Here is a 15,519-nt window from a genome sequence, read left to right on the forward strand (position 1 = left end):
ACGTCTCGCCCAGTGGCGTCGCGTCGCTCGGATCGTGCCCAAGCGCCGTTTGGATGGGAACCCGGTGGGCGTACTGCATCATCATCTTCGTGTTGCGGTTGGCGTCACCCTCAGGTAGCATCTTCGCGCGCATGTTGCGAAGCAGCTCTCGCGCAAGCGGCAGTCCAAGGCTGCCGCGCGCCACATCCTGGGGTACGCTGGCGTTGTAGCCCTGCGAGACGTGGAAGTACGCGGCGGCAACAGCATCCAGCTTGGCCTTGTTCGCCATCACAGTGGGAGCGCCGTCGGTGGCTCCCACCGCAGCATACATCACCGCCAGCTTCTGCAGCCGCTGACAGCACAACACCCTCGTGGCGGGCGCCGAACAGAGTGCAGCATCCAGGCCGACCTCCGCGCCCATGGCTTCCACGACACTGGCGTCGGGGAACTGCTCGTCCACAACCGCCTCCAGTGCCGCATTGAACGCTTTCGCGTTGATCATCCTTGTGATGGTGGACGACGGGAATGCCTCCACGTTGAGCAGAGCGTCACGCTCGGGTGCGGTCGAGATGATCGTCGGGACGATAGTGGCGCTCTCACTGGCGTAAATCCCACCCAGCAGCGCCGCCGCCGCCTGGACCGTGGCGGGGTCCGCAATGGAACGGGTGGACACGGCTGAAACGTCGTAGGGCGGCTGGAACCACGTGGCGCTACCAAAAGTGGCCGCGTCCCCGCTGTACAGCTGCCGAATGTGGGCCCCCATGGCCGTCATCTGCTCCACGCCTCTCTTTGCGATGGCGGTGCAGCTGCTTGCGCCGTTGGGGCTGCACATCTTCTCACGGTTGGGTGTGGCCACCGGAGGCGGACTCACACCGTGGCGATGAGCCACTTGCACCAGCTCCAGCACGTACAGGCCGTTTGCGCCTGTCACGGCAAGGAGCAGGATGGCAACACACCATGCGGTTGTCATTGATTGGTAAGTCATTGTTGGCGGTGGTCGGGTCTGTCGCTGTTTCTACCCTCCACTGGATCAGCTCAAAAGGTCTCTTCAACCTTGTGTCGCACGCGTTGGCAAAAAGAAAAAAAACAACAAGGAAAAGCGGGGAAAGGAAGTGACGATGCAGCCACAGAAATGACAGGGAGAAGACTGCCGCACAAGAGCCAGCCATCACCGACGCGGCAAAAGGAAAAGTTTTTTTTTCGGTTTTTTTTTTTTTCTTCATTCATTTTTGAGGTGTTTTTCGTCGTGCTAGCCATCAAATTTAATAGAAGGCCCAGCGCCTGTGAGTTTGTTCGCCTTGTTTGTTTTTAGTGCAACGACGGCGTCGTGAATGCGCTCTGCTAACTTGTAAAATGGCTCTGCTGCCTCCATTGTGCCGTCCCCACGCAGTGCGGGTGGGTATCCGGCGTCGGTATCTTGCATGATGCGCGGCACGAATGGTATTTCCCCGAGAAATGGCACCCCAAGCTCTTCCGCAGTTGCCTTCACACCGCCGGTGCCAAACAAATTGTGTCTCGTGCCGCACTGACCGCATGCAAAGTAACTCATGTTTTCTACAATGCCCAAAATAGGGGTATTGACGGCGGCAAACATGTCAATTCCTCGTCGAACATCAACCAGCGCAACTCTCTGAGGCGTGGAAAGGATAACCGCGCCTGTCAGAACAACCTCTTGTGTCAGTGTCAAGTGCACATCATTTGTCCCCGGCGGCATATCGATGACGAGGTAGTCCAACTCGTCCCAGTCTGTTTGGAATAACAGGGCTCGGATATATTTGTTTACCATCGGCCCTCGCACTGCGATGGCCTCGTCATACGGCACAACAAGACCCATGCTCATGACCTTGACACCAAAGTTCGTTGGTGGCGCAAATCGGTCACTGCCAGCCACACGATATGTCTCCACCTGTGAGGCATCCACGCTCATCATGGTGGGTATTGAAGGGCCGGTGATGTCCGCATCCACAATACCAACACTGAAGCCCATGTTTTTCAGTGCAAGCGCCACATTGACGGAGCATGTGGATTTTCCCACACCTCCCTTCGCGCTGCAGAGCGTTATGGTTTGCTTAACACCAGGTATAGCTACACGAGAGAAGTTCATTCTTTTACTGTGTTGCAATAAAGAAACTCTCTTTTCCCTCGTTTACCACGTGATTCGTTTTCCTCCCCCTTTTCTTTTTTTTTTTTTTCTCTTTTTTTTGCTTTTGTTCTTGAAGGGAGGCTGTGGGGAGGGTGGTCCTTTTATTCGTCAAAAAAAAAAAAAAATCCCCTCGGAGAGAGAGAGGTGTCCCTGACACATATGTGTGTGGGTGCACGCAATGTGTCAGAGACAAGAAAGAAGGAAATGTGGGAAGGCAGGCATTAAAAGTTTTTATTGCGGTCAAAGGCCGAGCATGAAGCAAAGGACGTCAATGTATACATTTATATATATATCCCGCGACACAACGGCACATCCACAACTTCATTGGGACAAAAGAAACAATTAAAAATAAAATAAATAAAAAAAAACATTTTAATACTCCCGATGTCCCCGCGACATTCCGTCAGGCCAAATTCAATTTGGACGTCGTTTATCCAAGCTGCCTGCGGCACGGGCTGTCGACGTCAACGAAGCTTGCTGAATCCAATGTTTGCCGCGTTCTCACGGAAGCACTGGCGGCATACGTTGAGCTCGTACTTCCGAATAACCGCCTTCTGGTTCGAGCAGATCACGCAGTGGCGAGAGCCCTTGCCCATGCCTATCTTCTGCCGAGAACGCCATTGTTCGAGGTGGCCCATCGTAGTAGGTGACGCTTGCTGGTTTCTTGTGTGTGAACGTGTGCTGGAGAGAGTATTCCCTAAAAATCGCTTACGGGAGTCTTTCCAAAACAATGTACAAGTTTAAAAAATAAAAAAAATAAAAATAAAAAAAAGCACGCAAAAAAAGAAAGTTGTGTGTGTGCGTGTGTATCCGCATGCATGCAAAGAATACAAACAGTGTAATATAAAGAGCATTTTGGAGTTCCGTCCCTCTCGCTCTCATTAGAAGCATTCCATATGGGAGCCCGTGGCACGGCACCGTTCCAACTGCAGCTGTGCGTTTCACGTCCTCCCACCCACCACCACTGTCTGTGATTTTAACGGACAAAAAAATATTCGCTTCATCACTTTGGTGCTTCCTTTTGCTGCTGCCTTCCTTCCTCATGCTAGCGTTGTGGATTTGTCGTGTTCCCCGCCCCTCAGCCACCCGCCCCCGTCGTCCCTCTCCCACCTCTTCCTTCTTCTTCTTCATCTTCTGTCGTCGTCATTAGCGAAGCTTCCACTCACGGCAGTCGTGCTGCACCTCCCTCCACTTCAGAAAGATGATGGGAATAGCAATCAGCGCGAGTGAGGTGACGAGCACCAGAATCAGCAGTCTCTTGTAGGTCGAGAAGACAAGATACAGCCGCAGCCGCCAGCTCTCCTGCGAGAGCAGAGGACTAAGCCACAAAAACACGTTCGAATTCGGCACGAGGTTCGCCGACCACGCGTGATGCGCCCCCTGCTGATTAACCACGATGCCCACGGCGTAGTCGTGAATGTAAGAGAAGGTGCGGCCCAAACCAAAAAGCACACGCGACGGCTGCAGAGCGTGCCCTTGAGTCCTGGACAGTTGTGTGGCGTAGGCCCACCGCTGACGCATGTTGAAGTCACTCCACCCAAAGCGGTGAACCGCGCCCGGCTGGTACACCCCCCAGTCGTGCGAGGCGGCAGCGCCGTTAAGGGCACTGCTTCCAAGGAAGTAATTCTGCTTCCACGACAACAGATGATTCATGTAAAACCCCAAGGGAATAGCACTCGCACCGTGGAAGGTCAGCACAATGTCAAGAGCCGCGTCACCTGCAATAATGGCAAAAAAAGGGACCGCTTTTGTGTACGTGGGATCGCCGTCCGCTGAACGACTCGCACGATCCCCATCCAGAGGTCCGCAACTGAAGGAAATGCCATTAGAATTCGCTTCAGCCATGAGCAGTAGAGGGCCGTATGTGCTCGGAACCAGCAGGTCCATGTAGCCGTCTCGATTATAATCCCCGGTACGCAGCAGCAATGGCGATGCCAATGAACTCGTCATGGCAAGACTAATTTGTAGACTTGTGTTAATGCCACAATCGTTCTTCTCATGGAAATAAAATTCCTTTGATGCATTTTCGCTAAAGCCGAAGGGATGGCCGTTACAACATCCTCCATCGGCGCATGGGGGTGACCCCTGTAAATTATTGTAGAAAACTATCCAACCATCAAATAGTGTACATTCCCCAAAAGATACGGATGTCTTTTGAGAAGCGCAAAGTGGAAAAAGGATGTCAGGCGCCCCATCTCCATTGACGTCCGCAACCGTGGGAAAGCCGTAGCGACGCGCTGGTTGTAATGTCAACAACAATACATGCTTGGAGCGTTCAGGAAAGAATGCATATACGTGCAGTGCGTCACTCGTTATTTCATGGACTGTGTAGAGCAAATCCACGATACAGTCGCCGTCCATGTCATCTGAAATAATACTTAATGGAACAACCTCCCTCACACCCTTCACTCCCTCCACTAATACAAACGGATTGAAGGTGGGTACGACATCTTGTCCAGTGCAATGATCACCCAATGTCGTTTGTGTTGTGGCCTGCATAATCACAAGCGACCCCGTCACGTCCACCAGGGCAATCTCCGGCAGCCCACACCGGCTAAATACAGTCACCAAACTCATTTGAGGTGTCGAAGCAAAAAAATGTGGTACATTTTCACTTGAAATTGCTGTGGGAGGGTCGTCGCGGTGCCGGCCGTTGACAAAATAAAAAACACCATCCTCACATTGCACGAGAACGTCCAGCTTCCCATCCCGATTGAAATCCGCAAAGATGGTGCTCACGATAGGGCTCGGGAAGTCCACAGAGTTCCAGCATAGCTTGTAGAGGGCGCCGTCTTTGCCGCCAGTGACATGTTCATCCGCGTTCCCACGACAGTACCACAAAAGGTTGCTGCGGTTGGCCCAAGTCCCCAAAAGCCCCGTCTTCATCTCATTGTCCCAGTCCGCTGTGGCGGTGACACGGAAAAAAATAGGCGCATCGCCCAAATATGCCGCTGTATTGCTGGTCCATTTCGCCTCCACCACCGGTGCCTGCGCAGCCGAAAGAAGAAGGCCCGCAATCACACTGAGAAGGGCACTAAGCCATGGCATCCTTCGCCGCACTTCCCTATAAACCCACCGCCACCCCCCAACAACAACAACAACAACAAGACCGCCTCTCACGCCCTTTTGTTTGATCTTTTCGTTTGTTTTTTTTTTCGTTTGTTTGTTTTTGTTTTCTTTGTTGTTGCCGTCCCTCTCCCTCGTCTCTATTTCTTCTGGCACATGAGCCAAAAGCAGCGAGAACCAAACAAAAAGAGATCGCAGCAGAAATTTAAAAAAAAAAACTTCTCAGTTATTTTTTTACTTCAAATTCAAAATGGCTTTTCAATACATCACTTCAACCAAAACATCACCCATGCACACACACACACACACACAGAGAGAGAGACAGACAGACAAACGTACCGGTGCGGTGAACAGCGTCGACTGCCGAGCGCACATGGAAGTAGACAAAGAGTGCTAGCAATGACACGCCGCAAGATCGTTGGCCACCCACCTCGATACAAAACAAAAAACCTCCTCTAGCCCCATTTGACAAATGGGTTCCTTGCACACCAGAGCCCGATGAGAGAGTTGCTCCGCCGTGCGTCGCGCGTGTGGGTCGTCACAGTGCTTCTGCACATGACTAAAATCTACCACAATGGAGTCAAAAGCGCCCGCTCCTTCAAGCATCGCCTCTGCAATGCGTCGTTCCACGGGGTATTGGTCGTGTGGCCAGTCCTCCGCAGTCAGTTTCACAATTCTGTGTCGCTTTGAATCCATCTCCTCCTCCGACGAGGCACACATGGCCATCTCCCTTTCCTCTCGTGCCGCAGGGCTCATCCCACGAAACTGCGAGGGCTTCAGCATAAAACCAGAGCTCATCAGGGGAACAAGAAGATCATGCATGCTTGATATCAGCAAACGATGCTCAAACAGTCCAAGGGAAGCCAAATGCTCGGCAGAAATCAAACGCTCGGTAAGAACATTGGACTGCAAAAACATGTCATGATACGCCGTAGAGTACACACGTCCTATCAGGCGCCCAACATAAGATCTTATAAAAGCATCCATGTGGCGTGCACCCCCATGCGGTGTTGCAATGGAGCAAAACACCTTCCACTCGACCCGTAAACATCCCTCGTGGCGCTGTACCTCCCGAACCAGCTGCGGCAACGCCTCCCGAACAATCAACCCACCCATAGAGTGAGAAACAAAACTTAACTGCACAGCCTTCTTCCCCTCTACAAGAGGTGTCATGTGCGTTGCTGGCCCCAAAGACTCCCCCAAGCAAAGTCCGCTGAGAACACGGACCACCTCCTTTGCGAGACGCGCACCACACACCACAACCCCGTCATCCGTACGAAACCCCTCATTCACTTGCGGTTCCAAAACTATCGGTGGGGAGTCAAGTGCCCGCAAAAATCGTGCAAGGCAGCCCAAGTCACGATGCGTGCCGTGGGAGCCATGCTGCAGGACAACAAGACGGTGCTTCATCCTCACTTGGTCCAGCGTGAAAAAAGAAAAAAATAAACAACATCCATTAATGAATGGACACAAGTCGTTTCCCCCCCTTCTCATGTACACACACACACACACACACACACAAAAAAAAAAAAAAAAAAAAAAAAAAGGAAAGGAGAGTAAAGCATCACGATTCCAAGTCAATTCTTTAATAGTCTTTTCCTTTCCATTTCATTGCAGCAGAACAATAACAAAACAACAACAAACAAACAAAAAAAAATAGGCAGGTATTAAAATACCGATGTATACATGCATACATCTTCTTCAGCTCCTGCAAAAATCCCAAGGTGCCTCTCTTTTAAAATTATTATTATTATTATTATTATTATTCCTGCCTTTTTTTTTTTTTTTTCTTCTTTCTGTTTTTTGAAGATGAGACAAATAAACAACAGAACAAAGGAACAAAAACTACCAAAAAAAAGTGGCTTTAAATCCACGTTACTTTCCCCCCTCCTCCACTTTCCTCTCTTCTTCTTCTTCTTCTTCCTCGCCGCACAAGCTTCCACCACGCATATAAGTATATATACGCACACAAACAAAAACATGCAGAGAGGCGGCCACACAACGGAATGCGATAAAAGTTCCTTTCAACATTTCTCACAATTACGCGCGAATCACTCTGTCGGTCTCGTTTGACTCCACGAGACACTGCGGGCCCACCGTGCAACTCACAACACGCACCCCGGAATTTACCATCGCCGATGAACCGATAACAGAGTTGGAGATGATCGCAGCTGCACCAATTTCAGCATTATCCAAAATGATGCTATTCGTGATACGTACGTCTGGCCCAAGTGTCACGTTGTTGCCAACGATACTACGGGCAATGGTGGCCTTGCACGTCGGCTCGGTGCGCAAAAAACTGTGAATGATATTAATCTGTCTAGAAGTATCAGTCTTGTGTATCGTAAAAGCGGCATTACTCACTAATCCGCTTAGCGCAAAGGCGGAAAAAGGCAATCGCGCAGAATCCGCAGCTGTATTTATAGACTTCCTCTCCATAGAAGTTCGCAAAACCCTCTGAGTTTGTCCCAGTCTCTCTTTTTGCTGAGATGTGCGTGTGCTTCTGCTGCTGAAGCTGCTGATTCTCATACTATTCCTTCCATTAACCTCATTCATTTCCAGTAATTGACATTTTGCTGCCAAAATTTCTTGATTCACTGCAATATAATCCTCCCTTGTCCTGACACGGTAAACACGCATGCATTTCTCCGGCCTTTCTTCGTAAATGGTGCAGCATACAAGAAGATTATCCGCCTCTGAGGGCAATACAGGGCCCGGAGAAGCATTAAGGAAATTCACAGAGGAGTCGCTTTCAAGCAACCAGTGCTTTGGAATATTATACTTAATCTTTCCATCTGGACGTAGGAACGTCATCTTATTCTCATTTACTATACTATGCTGACTCCTAGCCAAAAAAGGGATACTATCACGCTGTACCGACATGCCCTTACCCGCAGACTCTGCGATAGCATTTAATGCCCAGTGTCGCACAAGATAGGCATGTGCGTCCATTGTGTCAGAAGAAAAGGTGAGATTTGGTCGACGACCCGCAAATCCCATGCTAATACGAAGTTCTTGTCTCTCTTCATATGGGCACATGAAGTGCAACCTATAACTACAGGCCCCCTTGGTGTCCCCAACGGCCTCACCGTCTTCCCCTAAATTCGTCGTCGAGGCACCGTTGTCATCCTCATCCGTCTCCTCATACGCGGTGCAGGTGTAACGGTATGCATACGGCTTTACAGGAAACCCAGCACCGTGCCCCTTGTTGGTTTTTGCCCCGCCTGACGATGATGCCTCCGTCACCGTTGATGAGCGCGTGCACTTCAGCGGACGAAACAAAAGAACCGACACCGACGCCACTGAACAGTAAAAATTGCGAATAAAAGGCTCGGGGTCCAATCCGGGCAGAAGTGTGTCGCAGCTGAGGAGCAGGGCATCACGTGCATGACCCAACTTATTCGGCAACAAGGACTCCTTGTGCTTCAAATATGCCTTCACAACGTCACAGGTGGTTGACGGCGCCTCATTCTGCGTGAAGGGCACCAGCACAAAGACAAACTCCACATCCGAAAACTCCCGACGAAGATAACTCTGCAACGCCGCGTAGTCCTCGTTGACGGAAACAAAAAAAGTACGACAGCCGGCGGCGTACCAGGGGTACAGGCAGTACCATATCATGGGCCGATTGCAGATACAAAGCATGGGCTTCGGCTCATTGTTGCACAGTGGGCTGAGACTATCTGCCGTCCCACCCGCAAAAACAACAACATCAAAGAGATGTGACGCCGCTAATGAAGGACTTGCCACGGTAGTCTTAAATTGCATAAATGGCTCCCTTCGCTGTTTTTCTTTTTTTGTTTTCGTTTTTGTTTTTTTAACGGGTACCCTCACTCTTCCTCACCCTCTCCACCTATTATTATTAATTCCTTTTTTTTTTTTCTGTTTTGTTTTTCGTTTGTTTGTAATTGCCTCAACGGCTGTTTTTTATTTCCTTCCGCCCCTTTTTTATGTGTTTGCTTCACGCCGTCTTCTGGCTCCACCCAAGGATTGGCTAGCCCCACGGACCACAGACACACACACCTCCCACGGAGTATTCGCAGAGGCGTTTTTTGTTGTCGTCGTTGTGGGAAAAGAGGAAGAAAAGACAGAAGGGAGAAAAGATGCATACGAAGCAAAATAAAATATAAAATAAAAAAACACAAGCACAACAAGCCCAATATTTGTTGTTGTTGTTTTTGTCTTTTTTTTTTTTTTTTGCATGTGTGTGGTTGTCTCTATCACTTTGTGTGTGTGTGTGCGCTGCGCTGCGCTCCTTTTCCTTCCACCGTGGTTCACGTTTCATTGTCCCTGCAACGCATGCATACATACATACATATAGTGCCTGTGCGTTTGTGTATTTAAAAATGTAATTTCCAGCCTATTTTTCCCTTTTTTTTTTTCTTTTATTATTGTTATTGTTGTTGTTGTTGTTGTTTGATTCCTCCTCGCTCCACAGCGGCAGCACCCGTTGGCGCTATTGGCCTTATCACCCCACACGTACATACACGCTCACAGGTACACATAATTACACGCACACTTCACCCATCCCCCTCTTTTTTTTCCCCCACCCCCTTCTGTCCTCACTCGTTAAACATGTGCGTGCTCCTTACTTTATCCTGCCTCCTACCCTAACCCCCCCACCCCCCAATTCCCCTTCCCTGTTGCCGCCGCTGCTTCATGACTGCTCTAGGATACTCCTCGCAATACCGCGGCAGCCGTCTCAGGCGTAGGAGGTGGCGCCATCGTCTCGTCCACTTCCTCTCTTGCCTCCTCTTTGGGTTTATAAACACTTAATGCATGCGAGCACACCTCTACTTCCGCTCGGGTTGGCGGTCGTAGAACTCGTTGCGCGTCTTGACGTCAATCTTGTTGAGCAAAACCTTCGGGAAGGTGCGAAGAAGCTGCCAGCAGAGATCAAGGCTCTGAAACACATCGCGGGACTCGTAGAATCCCTGACAAATAAACTTCTTCTCAAACTTCTCCAAAAACTCCAGGTGAAGGAGGTCCTCGCTGCTGAGTGCCTCCTCACCAACGACCGCCTTCATGGCCAAAATATCCCGACTGATGGCGTACGCAGCATACATTTGGTTGCTGACACCACCATGGTCCTTGCGGGTCATGCCCTCACCAATGGCATTCTTCATAAGTCGGCTTAAGGATGGTAAAATGTTGATGGGCGGGTACAACTGACGATTATGAAGTTGCCGATCCACGTAAATCTGACCTTCTGTGATGTAACCCGTAAGGTCCGGAATGGGATGCGTGATGTCATCATTGGGCATCGTAAGAATAGGGATCTGCGTGATGGACCCTGCACGTCCCAAAACACGGCCAGCACGCTCGTAGATGCAGGCTAAATCCGTGTACATGTATCCAGGAAAACCGCGTCTCCCGGGGACCTCCTCACGCGCCGCCGATACCTCGCGAAGGGCATCGGCATAGGAACTCATGTCTGTCAGAATAACCAACACATGTTTGCCGCAGTCATACGCAAGGTACTCGGCGGTGGTAAGAGCAAGACGGGGTGTGACGATGCGCTCAATTGTGGGATCATTGGCCAAGTTCATAAACAGAACTGTTTTTTCCATAGATCCATTTTCCTCAAACTCAGTACGAAAAAATCGTGCTGTCTCCTGGTTCACACCCATGGCTGCAAACACAATGCAGAAATCCTCTTGTTTTCCTTCCTTTCGAACCAAACCGGCCTGACGCACAATCTGGGCAGCAATTTCATTATGAGGAAGACCAGCACCAGAGAAGAGTGGAATCTTCTGTCCTCGTGAAATGGACGTCATGACGTCTATAGACGATATCCCGGTCTGAATCATCTCCTCCGGGTACACACGTGCCCGTGGGTTAATTGGAATCCCCTGAATGTCGCGGTACTGCTCAGGCAATACGGGGGGGCCATTGTCAATAGGAATGCCAGAACCGTTAAAGACACGACCTAACATGTCTTCGCTGACGCCGAGTTCCATTACTTTTCCGGTAAACTCACATTTGGAGCGCATGACATCGATGCCGGATGTTCCCTCGAACACCTGGACAACGGCCTTGTCTCCGTCCACCTCCAACACCTGCCCGCGGCGAAGGGTACCATCGGCTAATTCGATATTCACAATCTCCGCAAACGTCGGTAGACGCACATCACCCAATATGACCAGCGGTCCATTCACGGCGCGAATCGTTGTGTACTCAAGGTGTGGCTTGACAGAGTAACCGCTTTGGATCGCCTTAATGTGCTCCGCCAACAACTCCTGCTTGGAGAGCATACGAACCTCCTCTGCCTCATGTATGCCCATTTCTTTCAGTCGGTGTATGCGTGACCCTTTCTTTTTTTTTTTTTTATTGTTCTTTCTTTTTTTCGTTCTTGTGTGTGTTTCGTTTTAGCTTTGAACTCTCTTTTTTGTTCTTGTCTCTTTTTTCCTTGTCGGCAGTTTTATTGCGGTTTTGCCTCTCCCCCCTTCACTGTTACCCACACGACGTTCCTCCTCTCCCCTATAAAAGAAAGAAGAAAAAAAAAAAAAAAAAAAAAAAAAGAGGGGGTGTACGGAGGGGATATAAATGTGTAATTATTTTATTTAATATTTAAATATCCCCGTCGGGCCTTTTCCCCCTTCTCACTACTCCCTCTTCCTTCAGGCACAATGACAAGTGTGAATGTGTGTATATACACCTGCCCCCTTCTCTCTCTCTCTCTCCCTCTGTGTGTGTGTGTGTGTGTGTGTGAAGAGAAGAAAGAGAAAAGTGCACAAATGGCAGGAACAGACATGAAGCGCAGCCCAAAAAAGTAAATAAAACCAAAGGCACACGCCCCACTTCAATATATACATATATATATATATTCCGGAAGTTTACCTGCAACACATCTTTCTGCGTGTCCACGGGGAGAGGAGTTCTCCTACACATTTCCCATACGGGCAGAAAAACATATTCACGAAGTGTTCATAATAATAAGAAAAAAAAAAAAAATGGAAAACAATCACCACCATCCACATTTGTTTCTCCTTTCCGTTTTTGTTTTTTTTTTTTTTTTTGTTGTTGTTTTTTTTTGCTTTTTCTCCCTTTGATGCCCCCCTTCTCGCCTTCCTGCTCCTCTCCAGTTTTTACATGCTTTACCAGGCCGCATTGAGCGGCCCATTTCCCTTCGCTTCTCCCTCTTTTTCCCCTCCCCACTTCTTCTCTCCATCGTCATCGTCATTTTTGTTGTTGTTGTTTCTTTTGTTCAATAATTTCCTGGTTTTTTTTTTTTTTTTTTTTTTTCGTTTCTTTTTCGATTCGTTTCATTTATTGCCCTTTTATTTCATATTTATTTCCTTTTTTTTTATATTAATTTTTTTTTTTCTTCGCTTTTGTTTTGTTTGTTTGCCGTTGTTTCCTCCTCCTCCTCCTCCTCCTCCTCACAGAGAGAGAAAAGGGGAGAAAAAAGAAAAAAACTCAACGAATTGCTTTTTAATGCGCGCAGACGCGCCGTGTAAACACATCAGTAAAGTAAGAAGGGCAAAAAAAAAAAAAAAACATGCAAACGCCACGCACACACACACGGACAGAGAAAGACAGAAAGACAGACAGACAGGCAGACATGCACAGGAACATACATGCGCCCTCCCGTTCCTACGCGAGGTCAAGCACCATGCGGGCGGGGTCCTCAATGAGGTTCTTCACCTTCACAAGAAATGTCACCGCGTCGCTGCCGTCAATGAGGCGATGGTCGTACGTCAGTGCTACCGCCATAATGTCGCGTATTTTAATCTCATTTCCCACCACCCATGGCTTCTTCTTCGTTGCGTGCATGCCGAGAATGGCACTCTGCGGTGGGTTGATGATTGGGGTCCCCATCCACGAGCCAAAAACGCCGCCATTACTGATGGTGAATGTACCGCCCGTCATCTCAGCCAGCGTCAGCTTATTCACCCTTGCCCGCGCCCCGAAGTCGGCAATTTGCCTTTCAATCTGAGCAAAATCGGCCTTCTGTACATCACGCAGAACGGGAACAACAAGCCCTCGTGGTGTTGATACCGCAATGCTGATATCAACAAAATCGTGGTACTCAATGAAGTCCGTACCAAAGGAGGCATTGACTGCGGGTACATCCTGCAGTGCAATGGCACAGGCCTTTACAAAAGGTGACATAAATCCCAGCTTTACATTGTGCTTCTTGTAAAAGTCGTCCTTGTACCGGTTACGCATCTCAATGAGGGGAGTCATATCAATTTCGTTGAAAGTCGTCAGCATCGCACACGTATTCTGGCTCGCCTTCAGACGATCCGCTATACGATGGCGCATGGAAGAGATGCGCACATTTCGCACACGTGGGTCGGAGCCGGTGGTCGTTGTGGTCACAACTTGCGGAGGTTTTGGCGCCGGTGCTGGGGTTTCTACAGACCGTTTTTGTTGCGGCGGTGGTGGTGATGACTGCTGCTGCTGCTGCTGCTGCTGCTGCTGCTGTGGTGGTGGTGGTGGTGGTGGTTGCATCGCGGGGGCCGCTGCCTGCTCCTTCGCCGCTGCCGCTCCGCCAGCCTCCCCTGCCTTCATCGTTGACAACTCCGCGCCCACCTCGACGACGGCCCCCTCTTCAAAGTTGATCTTCGTGATGACGCCGTTTGCCGGCGCCCGCACATCGACGTTGAGTTTGTCCGACTCGATCTGGCAGATCACCTCGTCCTCGCTGACGGCGTCGCCAACTTTCTTGGTCCACCCTACAACCTTGCCGGAGCTGATCGACTCCGCAATGGTCGGCACGTTAATGCTGAGGCAGAAGCGAGCCGAAAGCTTTTGCAGGCCCCACCGGCGGGGCTGCAGCCCCAAAGCACTGAAGCGACGAAGCATGTGGCACCGCGTACAGACCGTAACAGTACACAAACACACACACAAATAAAATATGAGGAAAAAAAATAAATTCAATTAAATTAACGGAAGGAAATGCGATGAAACAAAAAAAAAAAAAAAAAGTAATGATAATAAAATAAAATAAAAAAGGATGCAAATACAAGACTACTCTCGACTAGTAAACGGTGGGAAAAAAAAAGCTGCTCCCAAAACACGAGACAATTGAAATATTAAAAAAAGAAAAAAGAAAGAAGAAGAAGAAGAAGAAGAAAGAGGGGAGTAAAAAAAAAAAAAAATTTCTTTTTTGGTGGGCGATGATGTTCCCCGCTCTGGCATTGCGGGTGGGTAAAGAAACAACAACAACAGTAAAGGAAAAAAAAAAAACTGCGAAACAACAGACACAACAGTGTTTTCGGTTCTATTTCATGTAAAATTGTTTTGTTTTGTTTTTTTTCCTCTTGCGCCTGCTTTAGTATGCGAGGGACTCAGCGACGCAGTGCGTTCCATGCCACTTGGCGGAGCTCTGTGTCCCACTTCACAACGGCCCACGCAAAGAGAGGGGCCGCAGTAAACGCGGAGAGAGACCCCCATGGGGTGCACCGGGTGCACACGAAGAGAGCCGCCCACGCCAGCACAATCCGTCGGTTGAAAACGGCCTTAAATGCGCCCAGCCGCAAAAGTGGCTGAGAAGAATCGTGACCCTTCCGCGGTGTCGTCATGGCGGGCCCCGCAAGCAGCAGGCAGACACATGTCACGCAGCGCAGCGCCATACTAATGATATTCACTACGATTAGGCCCGGCACCGGTTCAACAACCAACCAGCGCAGGTGCAGCACCACGTAACATGCAACACCATACACCGCAGCCTGAGCCAACATCACACGCTGCGTAAGCTGCAGCATGGATGCCGATGCCGTCGCACGCACAAATGCGTCCAGCAGTCCAAACCATGCCAGGAGCGGCAACAAGTAACAGTACAACTGCAGCGCCTGCACCATCACCGGGGAGGCCCAACGGCTGGAAAACAGTCTCAGAAGAAACCCCTCCGCAACTGGTGGCGCCAACAGCACAACTGCCGCACCAAAATACGATGCAACCCGCAGCATGGTAAAAAGAAGGTTGATGGCCTCCTCCGGCTTACCCCCCGCAGCGTCACGGCTCCACTTCACAAAGCAGGCGTTCTCCCACACGCGAAAAACAAGGCGGGCCATGATGGACCCAAGATTTGCAATAAGATCGTACTGACCCATCACCGTCGCCGATCCAAATGTTGCAAGAGCGAATCGTTCCCCTTCTGTTAGCACAAGACGCAAACAACTTTCGCTGAGAAATTGACGCAGCAGAAGCGTTTCCTTTACCACCTCCGCACTCGCCAAGCGCAATGAAAGAAAACACCACGGCAGAGACACACGCAACCGCAGCGACGGCGAAATGGAGGAGGAAGAGAGACATGCGACACCCCATCGTGCTGCGATTGCGCCCCTTCGAGCCCTCTGTAGAAGATCATCGCCTTCCCCCTT

At 49.8% G+C, this 15,519-nt stretch overlaps 9 protein-coding genes across 9 annotated transcripts, besides 32 other annotated features; all 9 read right to left on the reverse strand.

The window, feature by feature from the left end:
• Tc00.1047053506025.4 (membrane-bound acid phosphatase, putative) lies at nt 1–964 on the reverse strand (the record flags this gene model as incomplete). Its single annotated transcript, XM_803236.1, has 1 exon — nt 1–964. A coding segment is annotated over one exon (964 nt), but the record flags the coding sequence as incomplete, so codon positions are not given.
• Nucleotides 1–5,167: a sequence feature (heterozygous, Esmeraldo-like haplotype).
• Tc00.1047053506025.10 (hypothetical protein, conserved) lies at nt 1,229–2,083 on the reverse strand (the record flags this gene model as incomplete). The annotated part of the gene is made up of 1 exon (XM_803228.1): nt 1,229–2,083. One exon carries the CDS (start codon nt 2,081–2,083, stop codon nt 1,229–1,231), a length of 855 nt encoding a protein of 284 aa, XP_808321.1.
• Nucleotides 2,153–2,182: a microsatellite.
• Nucleotides 2,463–2,500: a sequence feature (AT_rich).
• Tc00.1047053506025.14 (ribosomal protein S29, putative) lies at nt 2,587–2,760 on the reverse strand (the record flags this gene model as incomplete). The annotated part of the gene is made up of 1 exon (XM_803235.1): nt 2,587–2,760. The coding sequence occupies one exon, from the start codon at nt 2,758–2,760 to the stop codon at nt 2,587–2,589; it is 174 nt and encodes a 57-aa protein (XP_808328.1).
• Nucleotides 2,865–2,911: a sequence feature (A-rich).
• Tc00.1047053506025.20 (hypothetical protein, conserved) lies at nt 3,269–5,170 on the reverse strand (the record flags this gene model as incomplete). Its single annotated transcript, XM_803229.1, has 1 exon — nt 3,269–5,170. One exon carries the CDS (start codon nt 5,168–5,170, stop codon nt 3,269–3,271), a length of 1,902 nt encoding a protein of 633 aa, XP_808322.1.
• Nucleotides 5,168–5,424: a sequence feature (areas merged during assembly that could not be assigned to a particular haplotype. This can correspond to areas where the two haplotypes were merged or to regions with more than two copies in the genome that were merged during assembly.).
• Nucleotides 5,209–5,229: a microsatellite.
• Nucleotides 5,248–5,291: a microsatellite.
• Nucleotides 5,425–5,429: a sequence feature (heterozygous, non-Esmeraldo-like haplotype).
• Nucleotides 5,430–6,798: a sequence feature (areas merged during assembly that could not be assigned to a particular haplotype. This can correspond to areas where the two haplotypes were merged or to regions with more than two copies in the genome that were merged during assembly.).
• Nucleotides 5,481–5,500: a microsatellite.
• Tc00.1047053506025.30 (hypothetical protein, conserved) lies at nt 5,582–6,682 on the reverse strand (the record flags this gene model as incomplete). The annotated part of the gene is made up of 1 exon (XM_803230.1): nt 5,582–6,682. The coding sequence occupies one exon, from the start codon at nt 6,680–6,682 to the stop codon at nt 5,582–5,584; it is 1,101 nt and encodes a 366-aa protein (XP_808323.1).
• Nucleotides 6,685–6,709: a microsatellite.
• Nucleotides 6,710–6,739: a microsatellite.
• Nucleotides 6,799–15,519: a sequence feature (heterozygous, Esmeraldo-like haplotype).
• Nucleotides 6,929–6,955: a microsatellite.
• Nucleotides 6,962–6,993: a microsatellite.
• Nucleotides 7,092–7,114: a microsatellite.
• Tc00.1047053506025.40 (hypothetical protein, conserved) lies at nt 7,229–8,956 on the reverse strand (the record flags this gene model as incomplete). The annotated part of the gene is made up of 1 exon (XM_803231.1): nt 7,229–8,956. One exon carries the CDS (start codon nt 8,954–8,956, stop codon nt 7,229–7,231), a length of 1,728 nt encoding a protein of 575 aa, XP_808324.1.
• Nucleotides 8,983–9,005: a microsatellite.
• Nucleotides 9,305–9,328: a sequence feature (AT_rich).
• Nucleotides 9,574–9,605: a microsatellite.
• Nucleotides 9,982–11,472, reverse strand: Tc00.1047053506025.50 (vacuolar ATP synthase subunit B, putative; the record flags this gene model as incomplete). Its single annotated transcript, XM_803232.1, has 1 exon — nt 9,982–11,472. One exon carries the CDS (start codon nt 11,470–11,472, stop codon nt 9,982–9,984), a length of 1,491 nt encoding a protein of 496 aa, XP_808325.1.
• Nucleotides 11,500–11,535: a microsatellite.
• Nucleotides 11,673–11,709: a microsatellite.
• Nucleotides 11,740–11,766: a sequence feature (AT_rich).
• Nucleotides 11,876–11,899: a microsatellite.
• Nucleotides 12,179–12,229: a sequence feature (T-rich).
• Nucleotides 12,411–12,444: a microsatellite.
• Nucleotides 12,467–12,537: a sequence feature (T-rich).
• Nucleotides 12,547–12,572: a microsatellite.
• Nucleotides 12,721–12,753: a microsatellite.
• Nucleotides 12,785–13,999, reverse strand: Tc00.1047053506025.60 (2-oxoglutarate dehydrogenase, E2 component, dihydrolipoamide succinyltransferase, putative; the record flags this gene model as incomplete). The annotated part of the gene is made up of 1 exon (XM_803233.1): nt 12,785–13,999. One exon carries the CDS (start codon nt 13,997–13,999, stop codon nt 12,785–12,787), a length of 1,215 nt encoding a protein of 404 aa, XP_808326.1.
• Nucleotides 13,586–13,618: a microsatellite.
• Nucleotides 13,618–13,640: a microsatellite.
• Nucleotides 14,043–14,162: a sequence feature (A-rich).
• Nucleotides 14,232–14,295: a sequence feature (A-rich).
• On the reverse strand, nt 14,485–15,519 carry Tc00.1047053506025.70 (hypothetical protein, conserved; the record flags this gene model as incomplete). Its single annotated transcript, XM_803234.1, has 1 exon — nt 14,485–15,519. A coding segment is annotated over one exon (1,035 nt), but the record flags the coding sequence as incomplete, so codon positions are not given.

Source organism: Trypanosoma cruzi, genomic scaffold, assembly GCF_000209065.1.
Source record: "Trypanosoma cruzi strain CL Brener 1047053516037 genomic scaffold, whole genome shotgun sequence".
NCBI classification, from domain to species: domain Eukaryota; phylum Euglenozoa; class Kinetoplastea; order Trypanosomatida; family Trypanosomatidae; genus Trypanosoma; species Trypanosoma cruzi.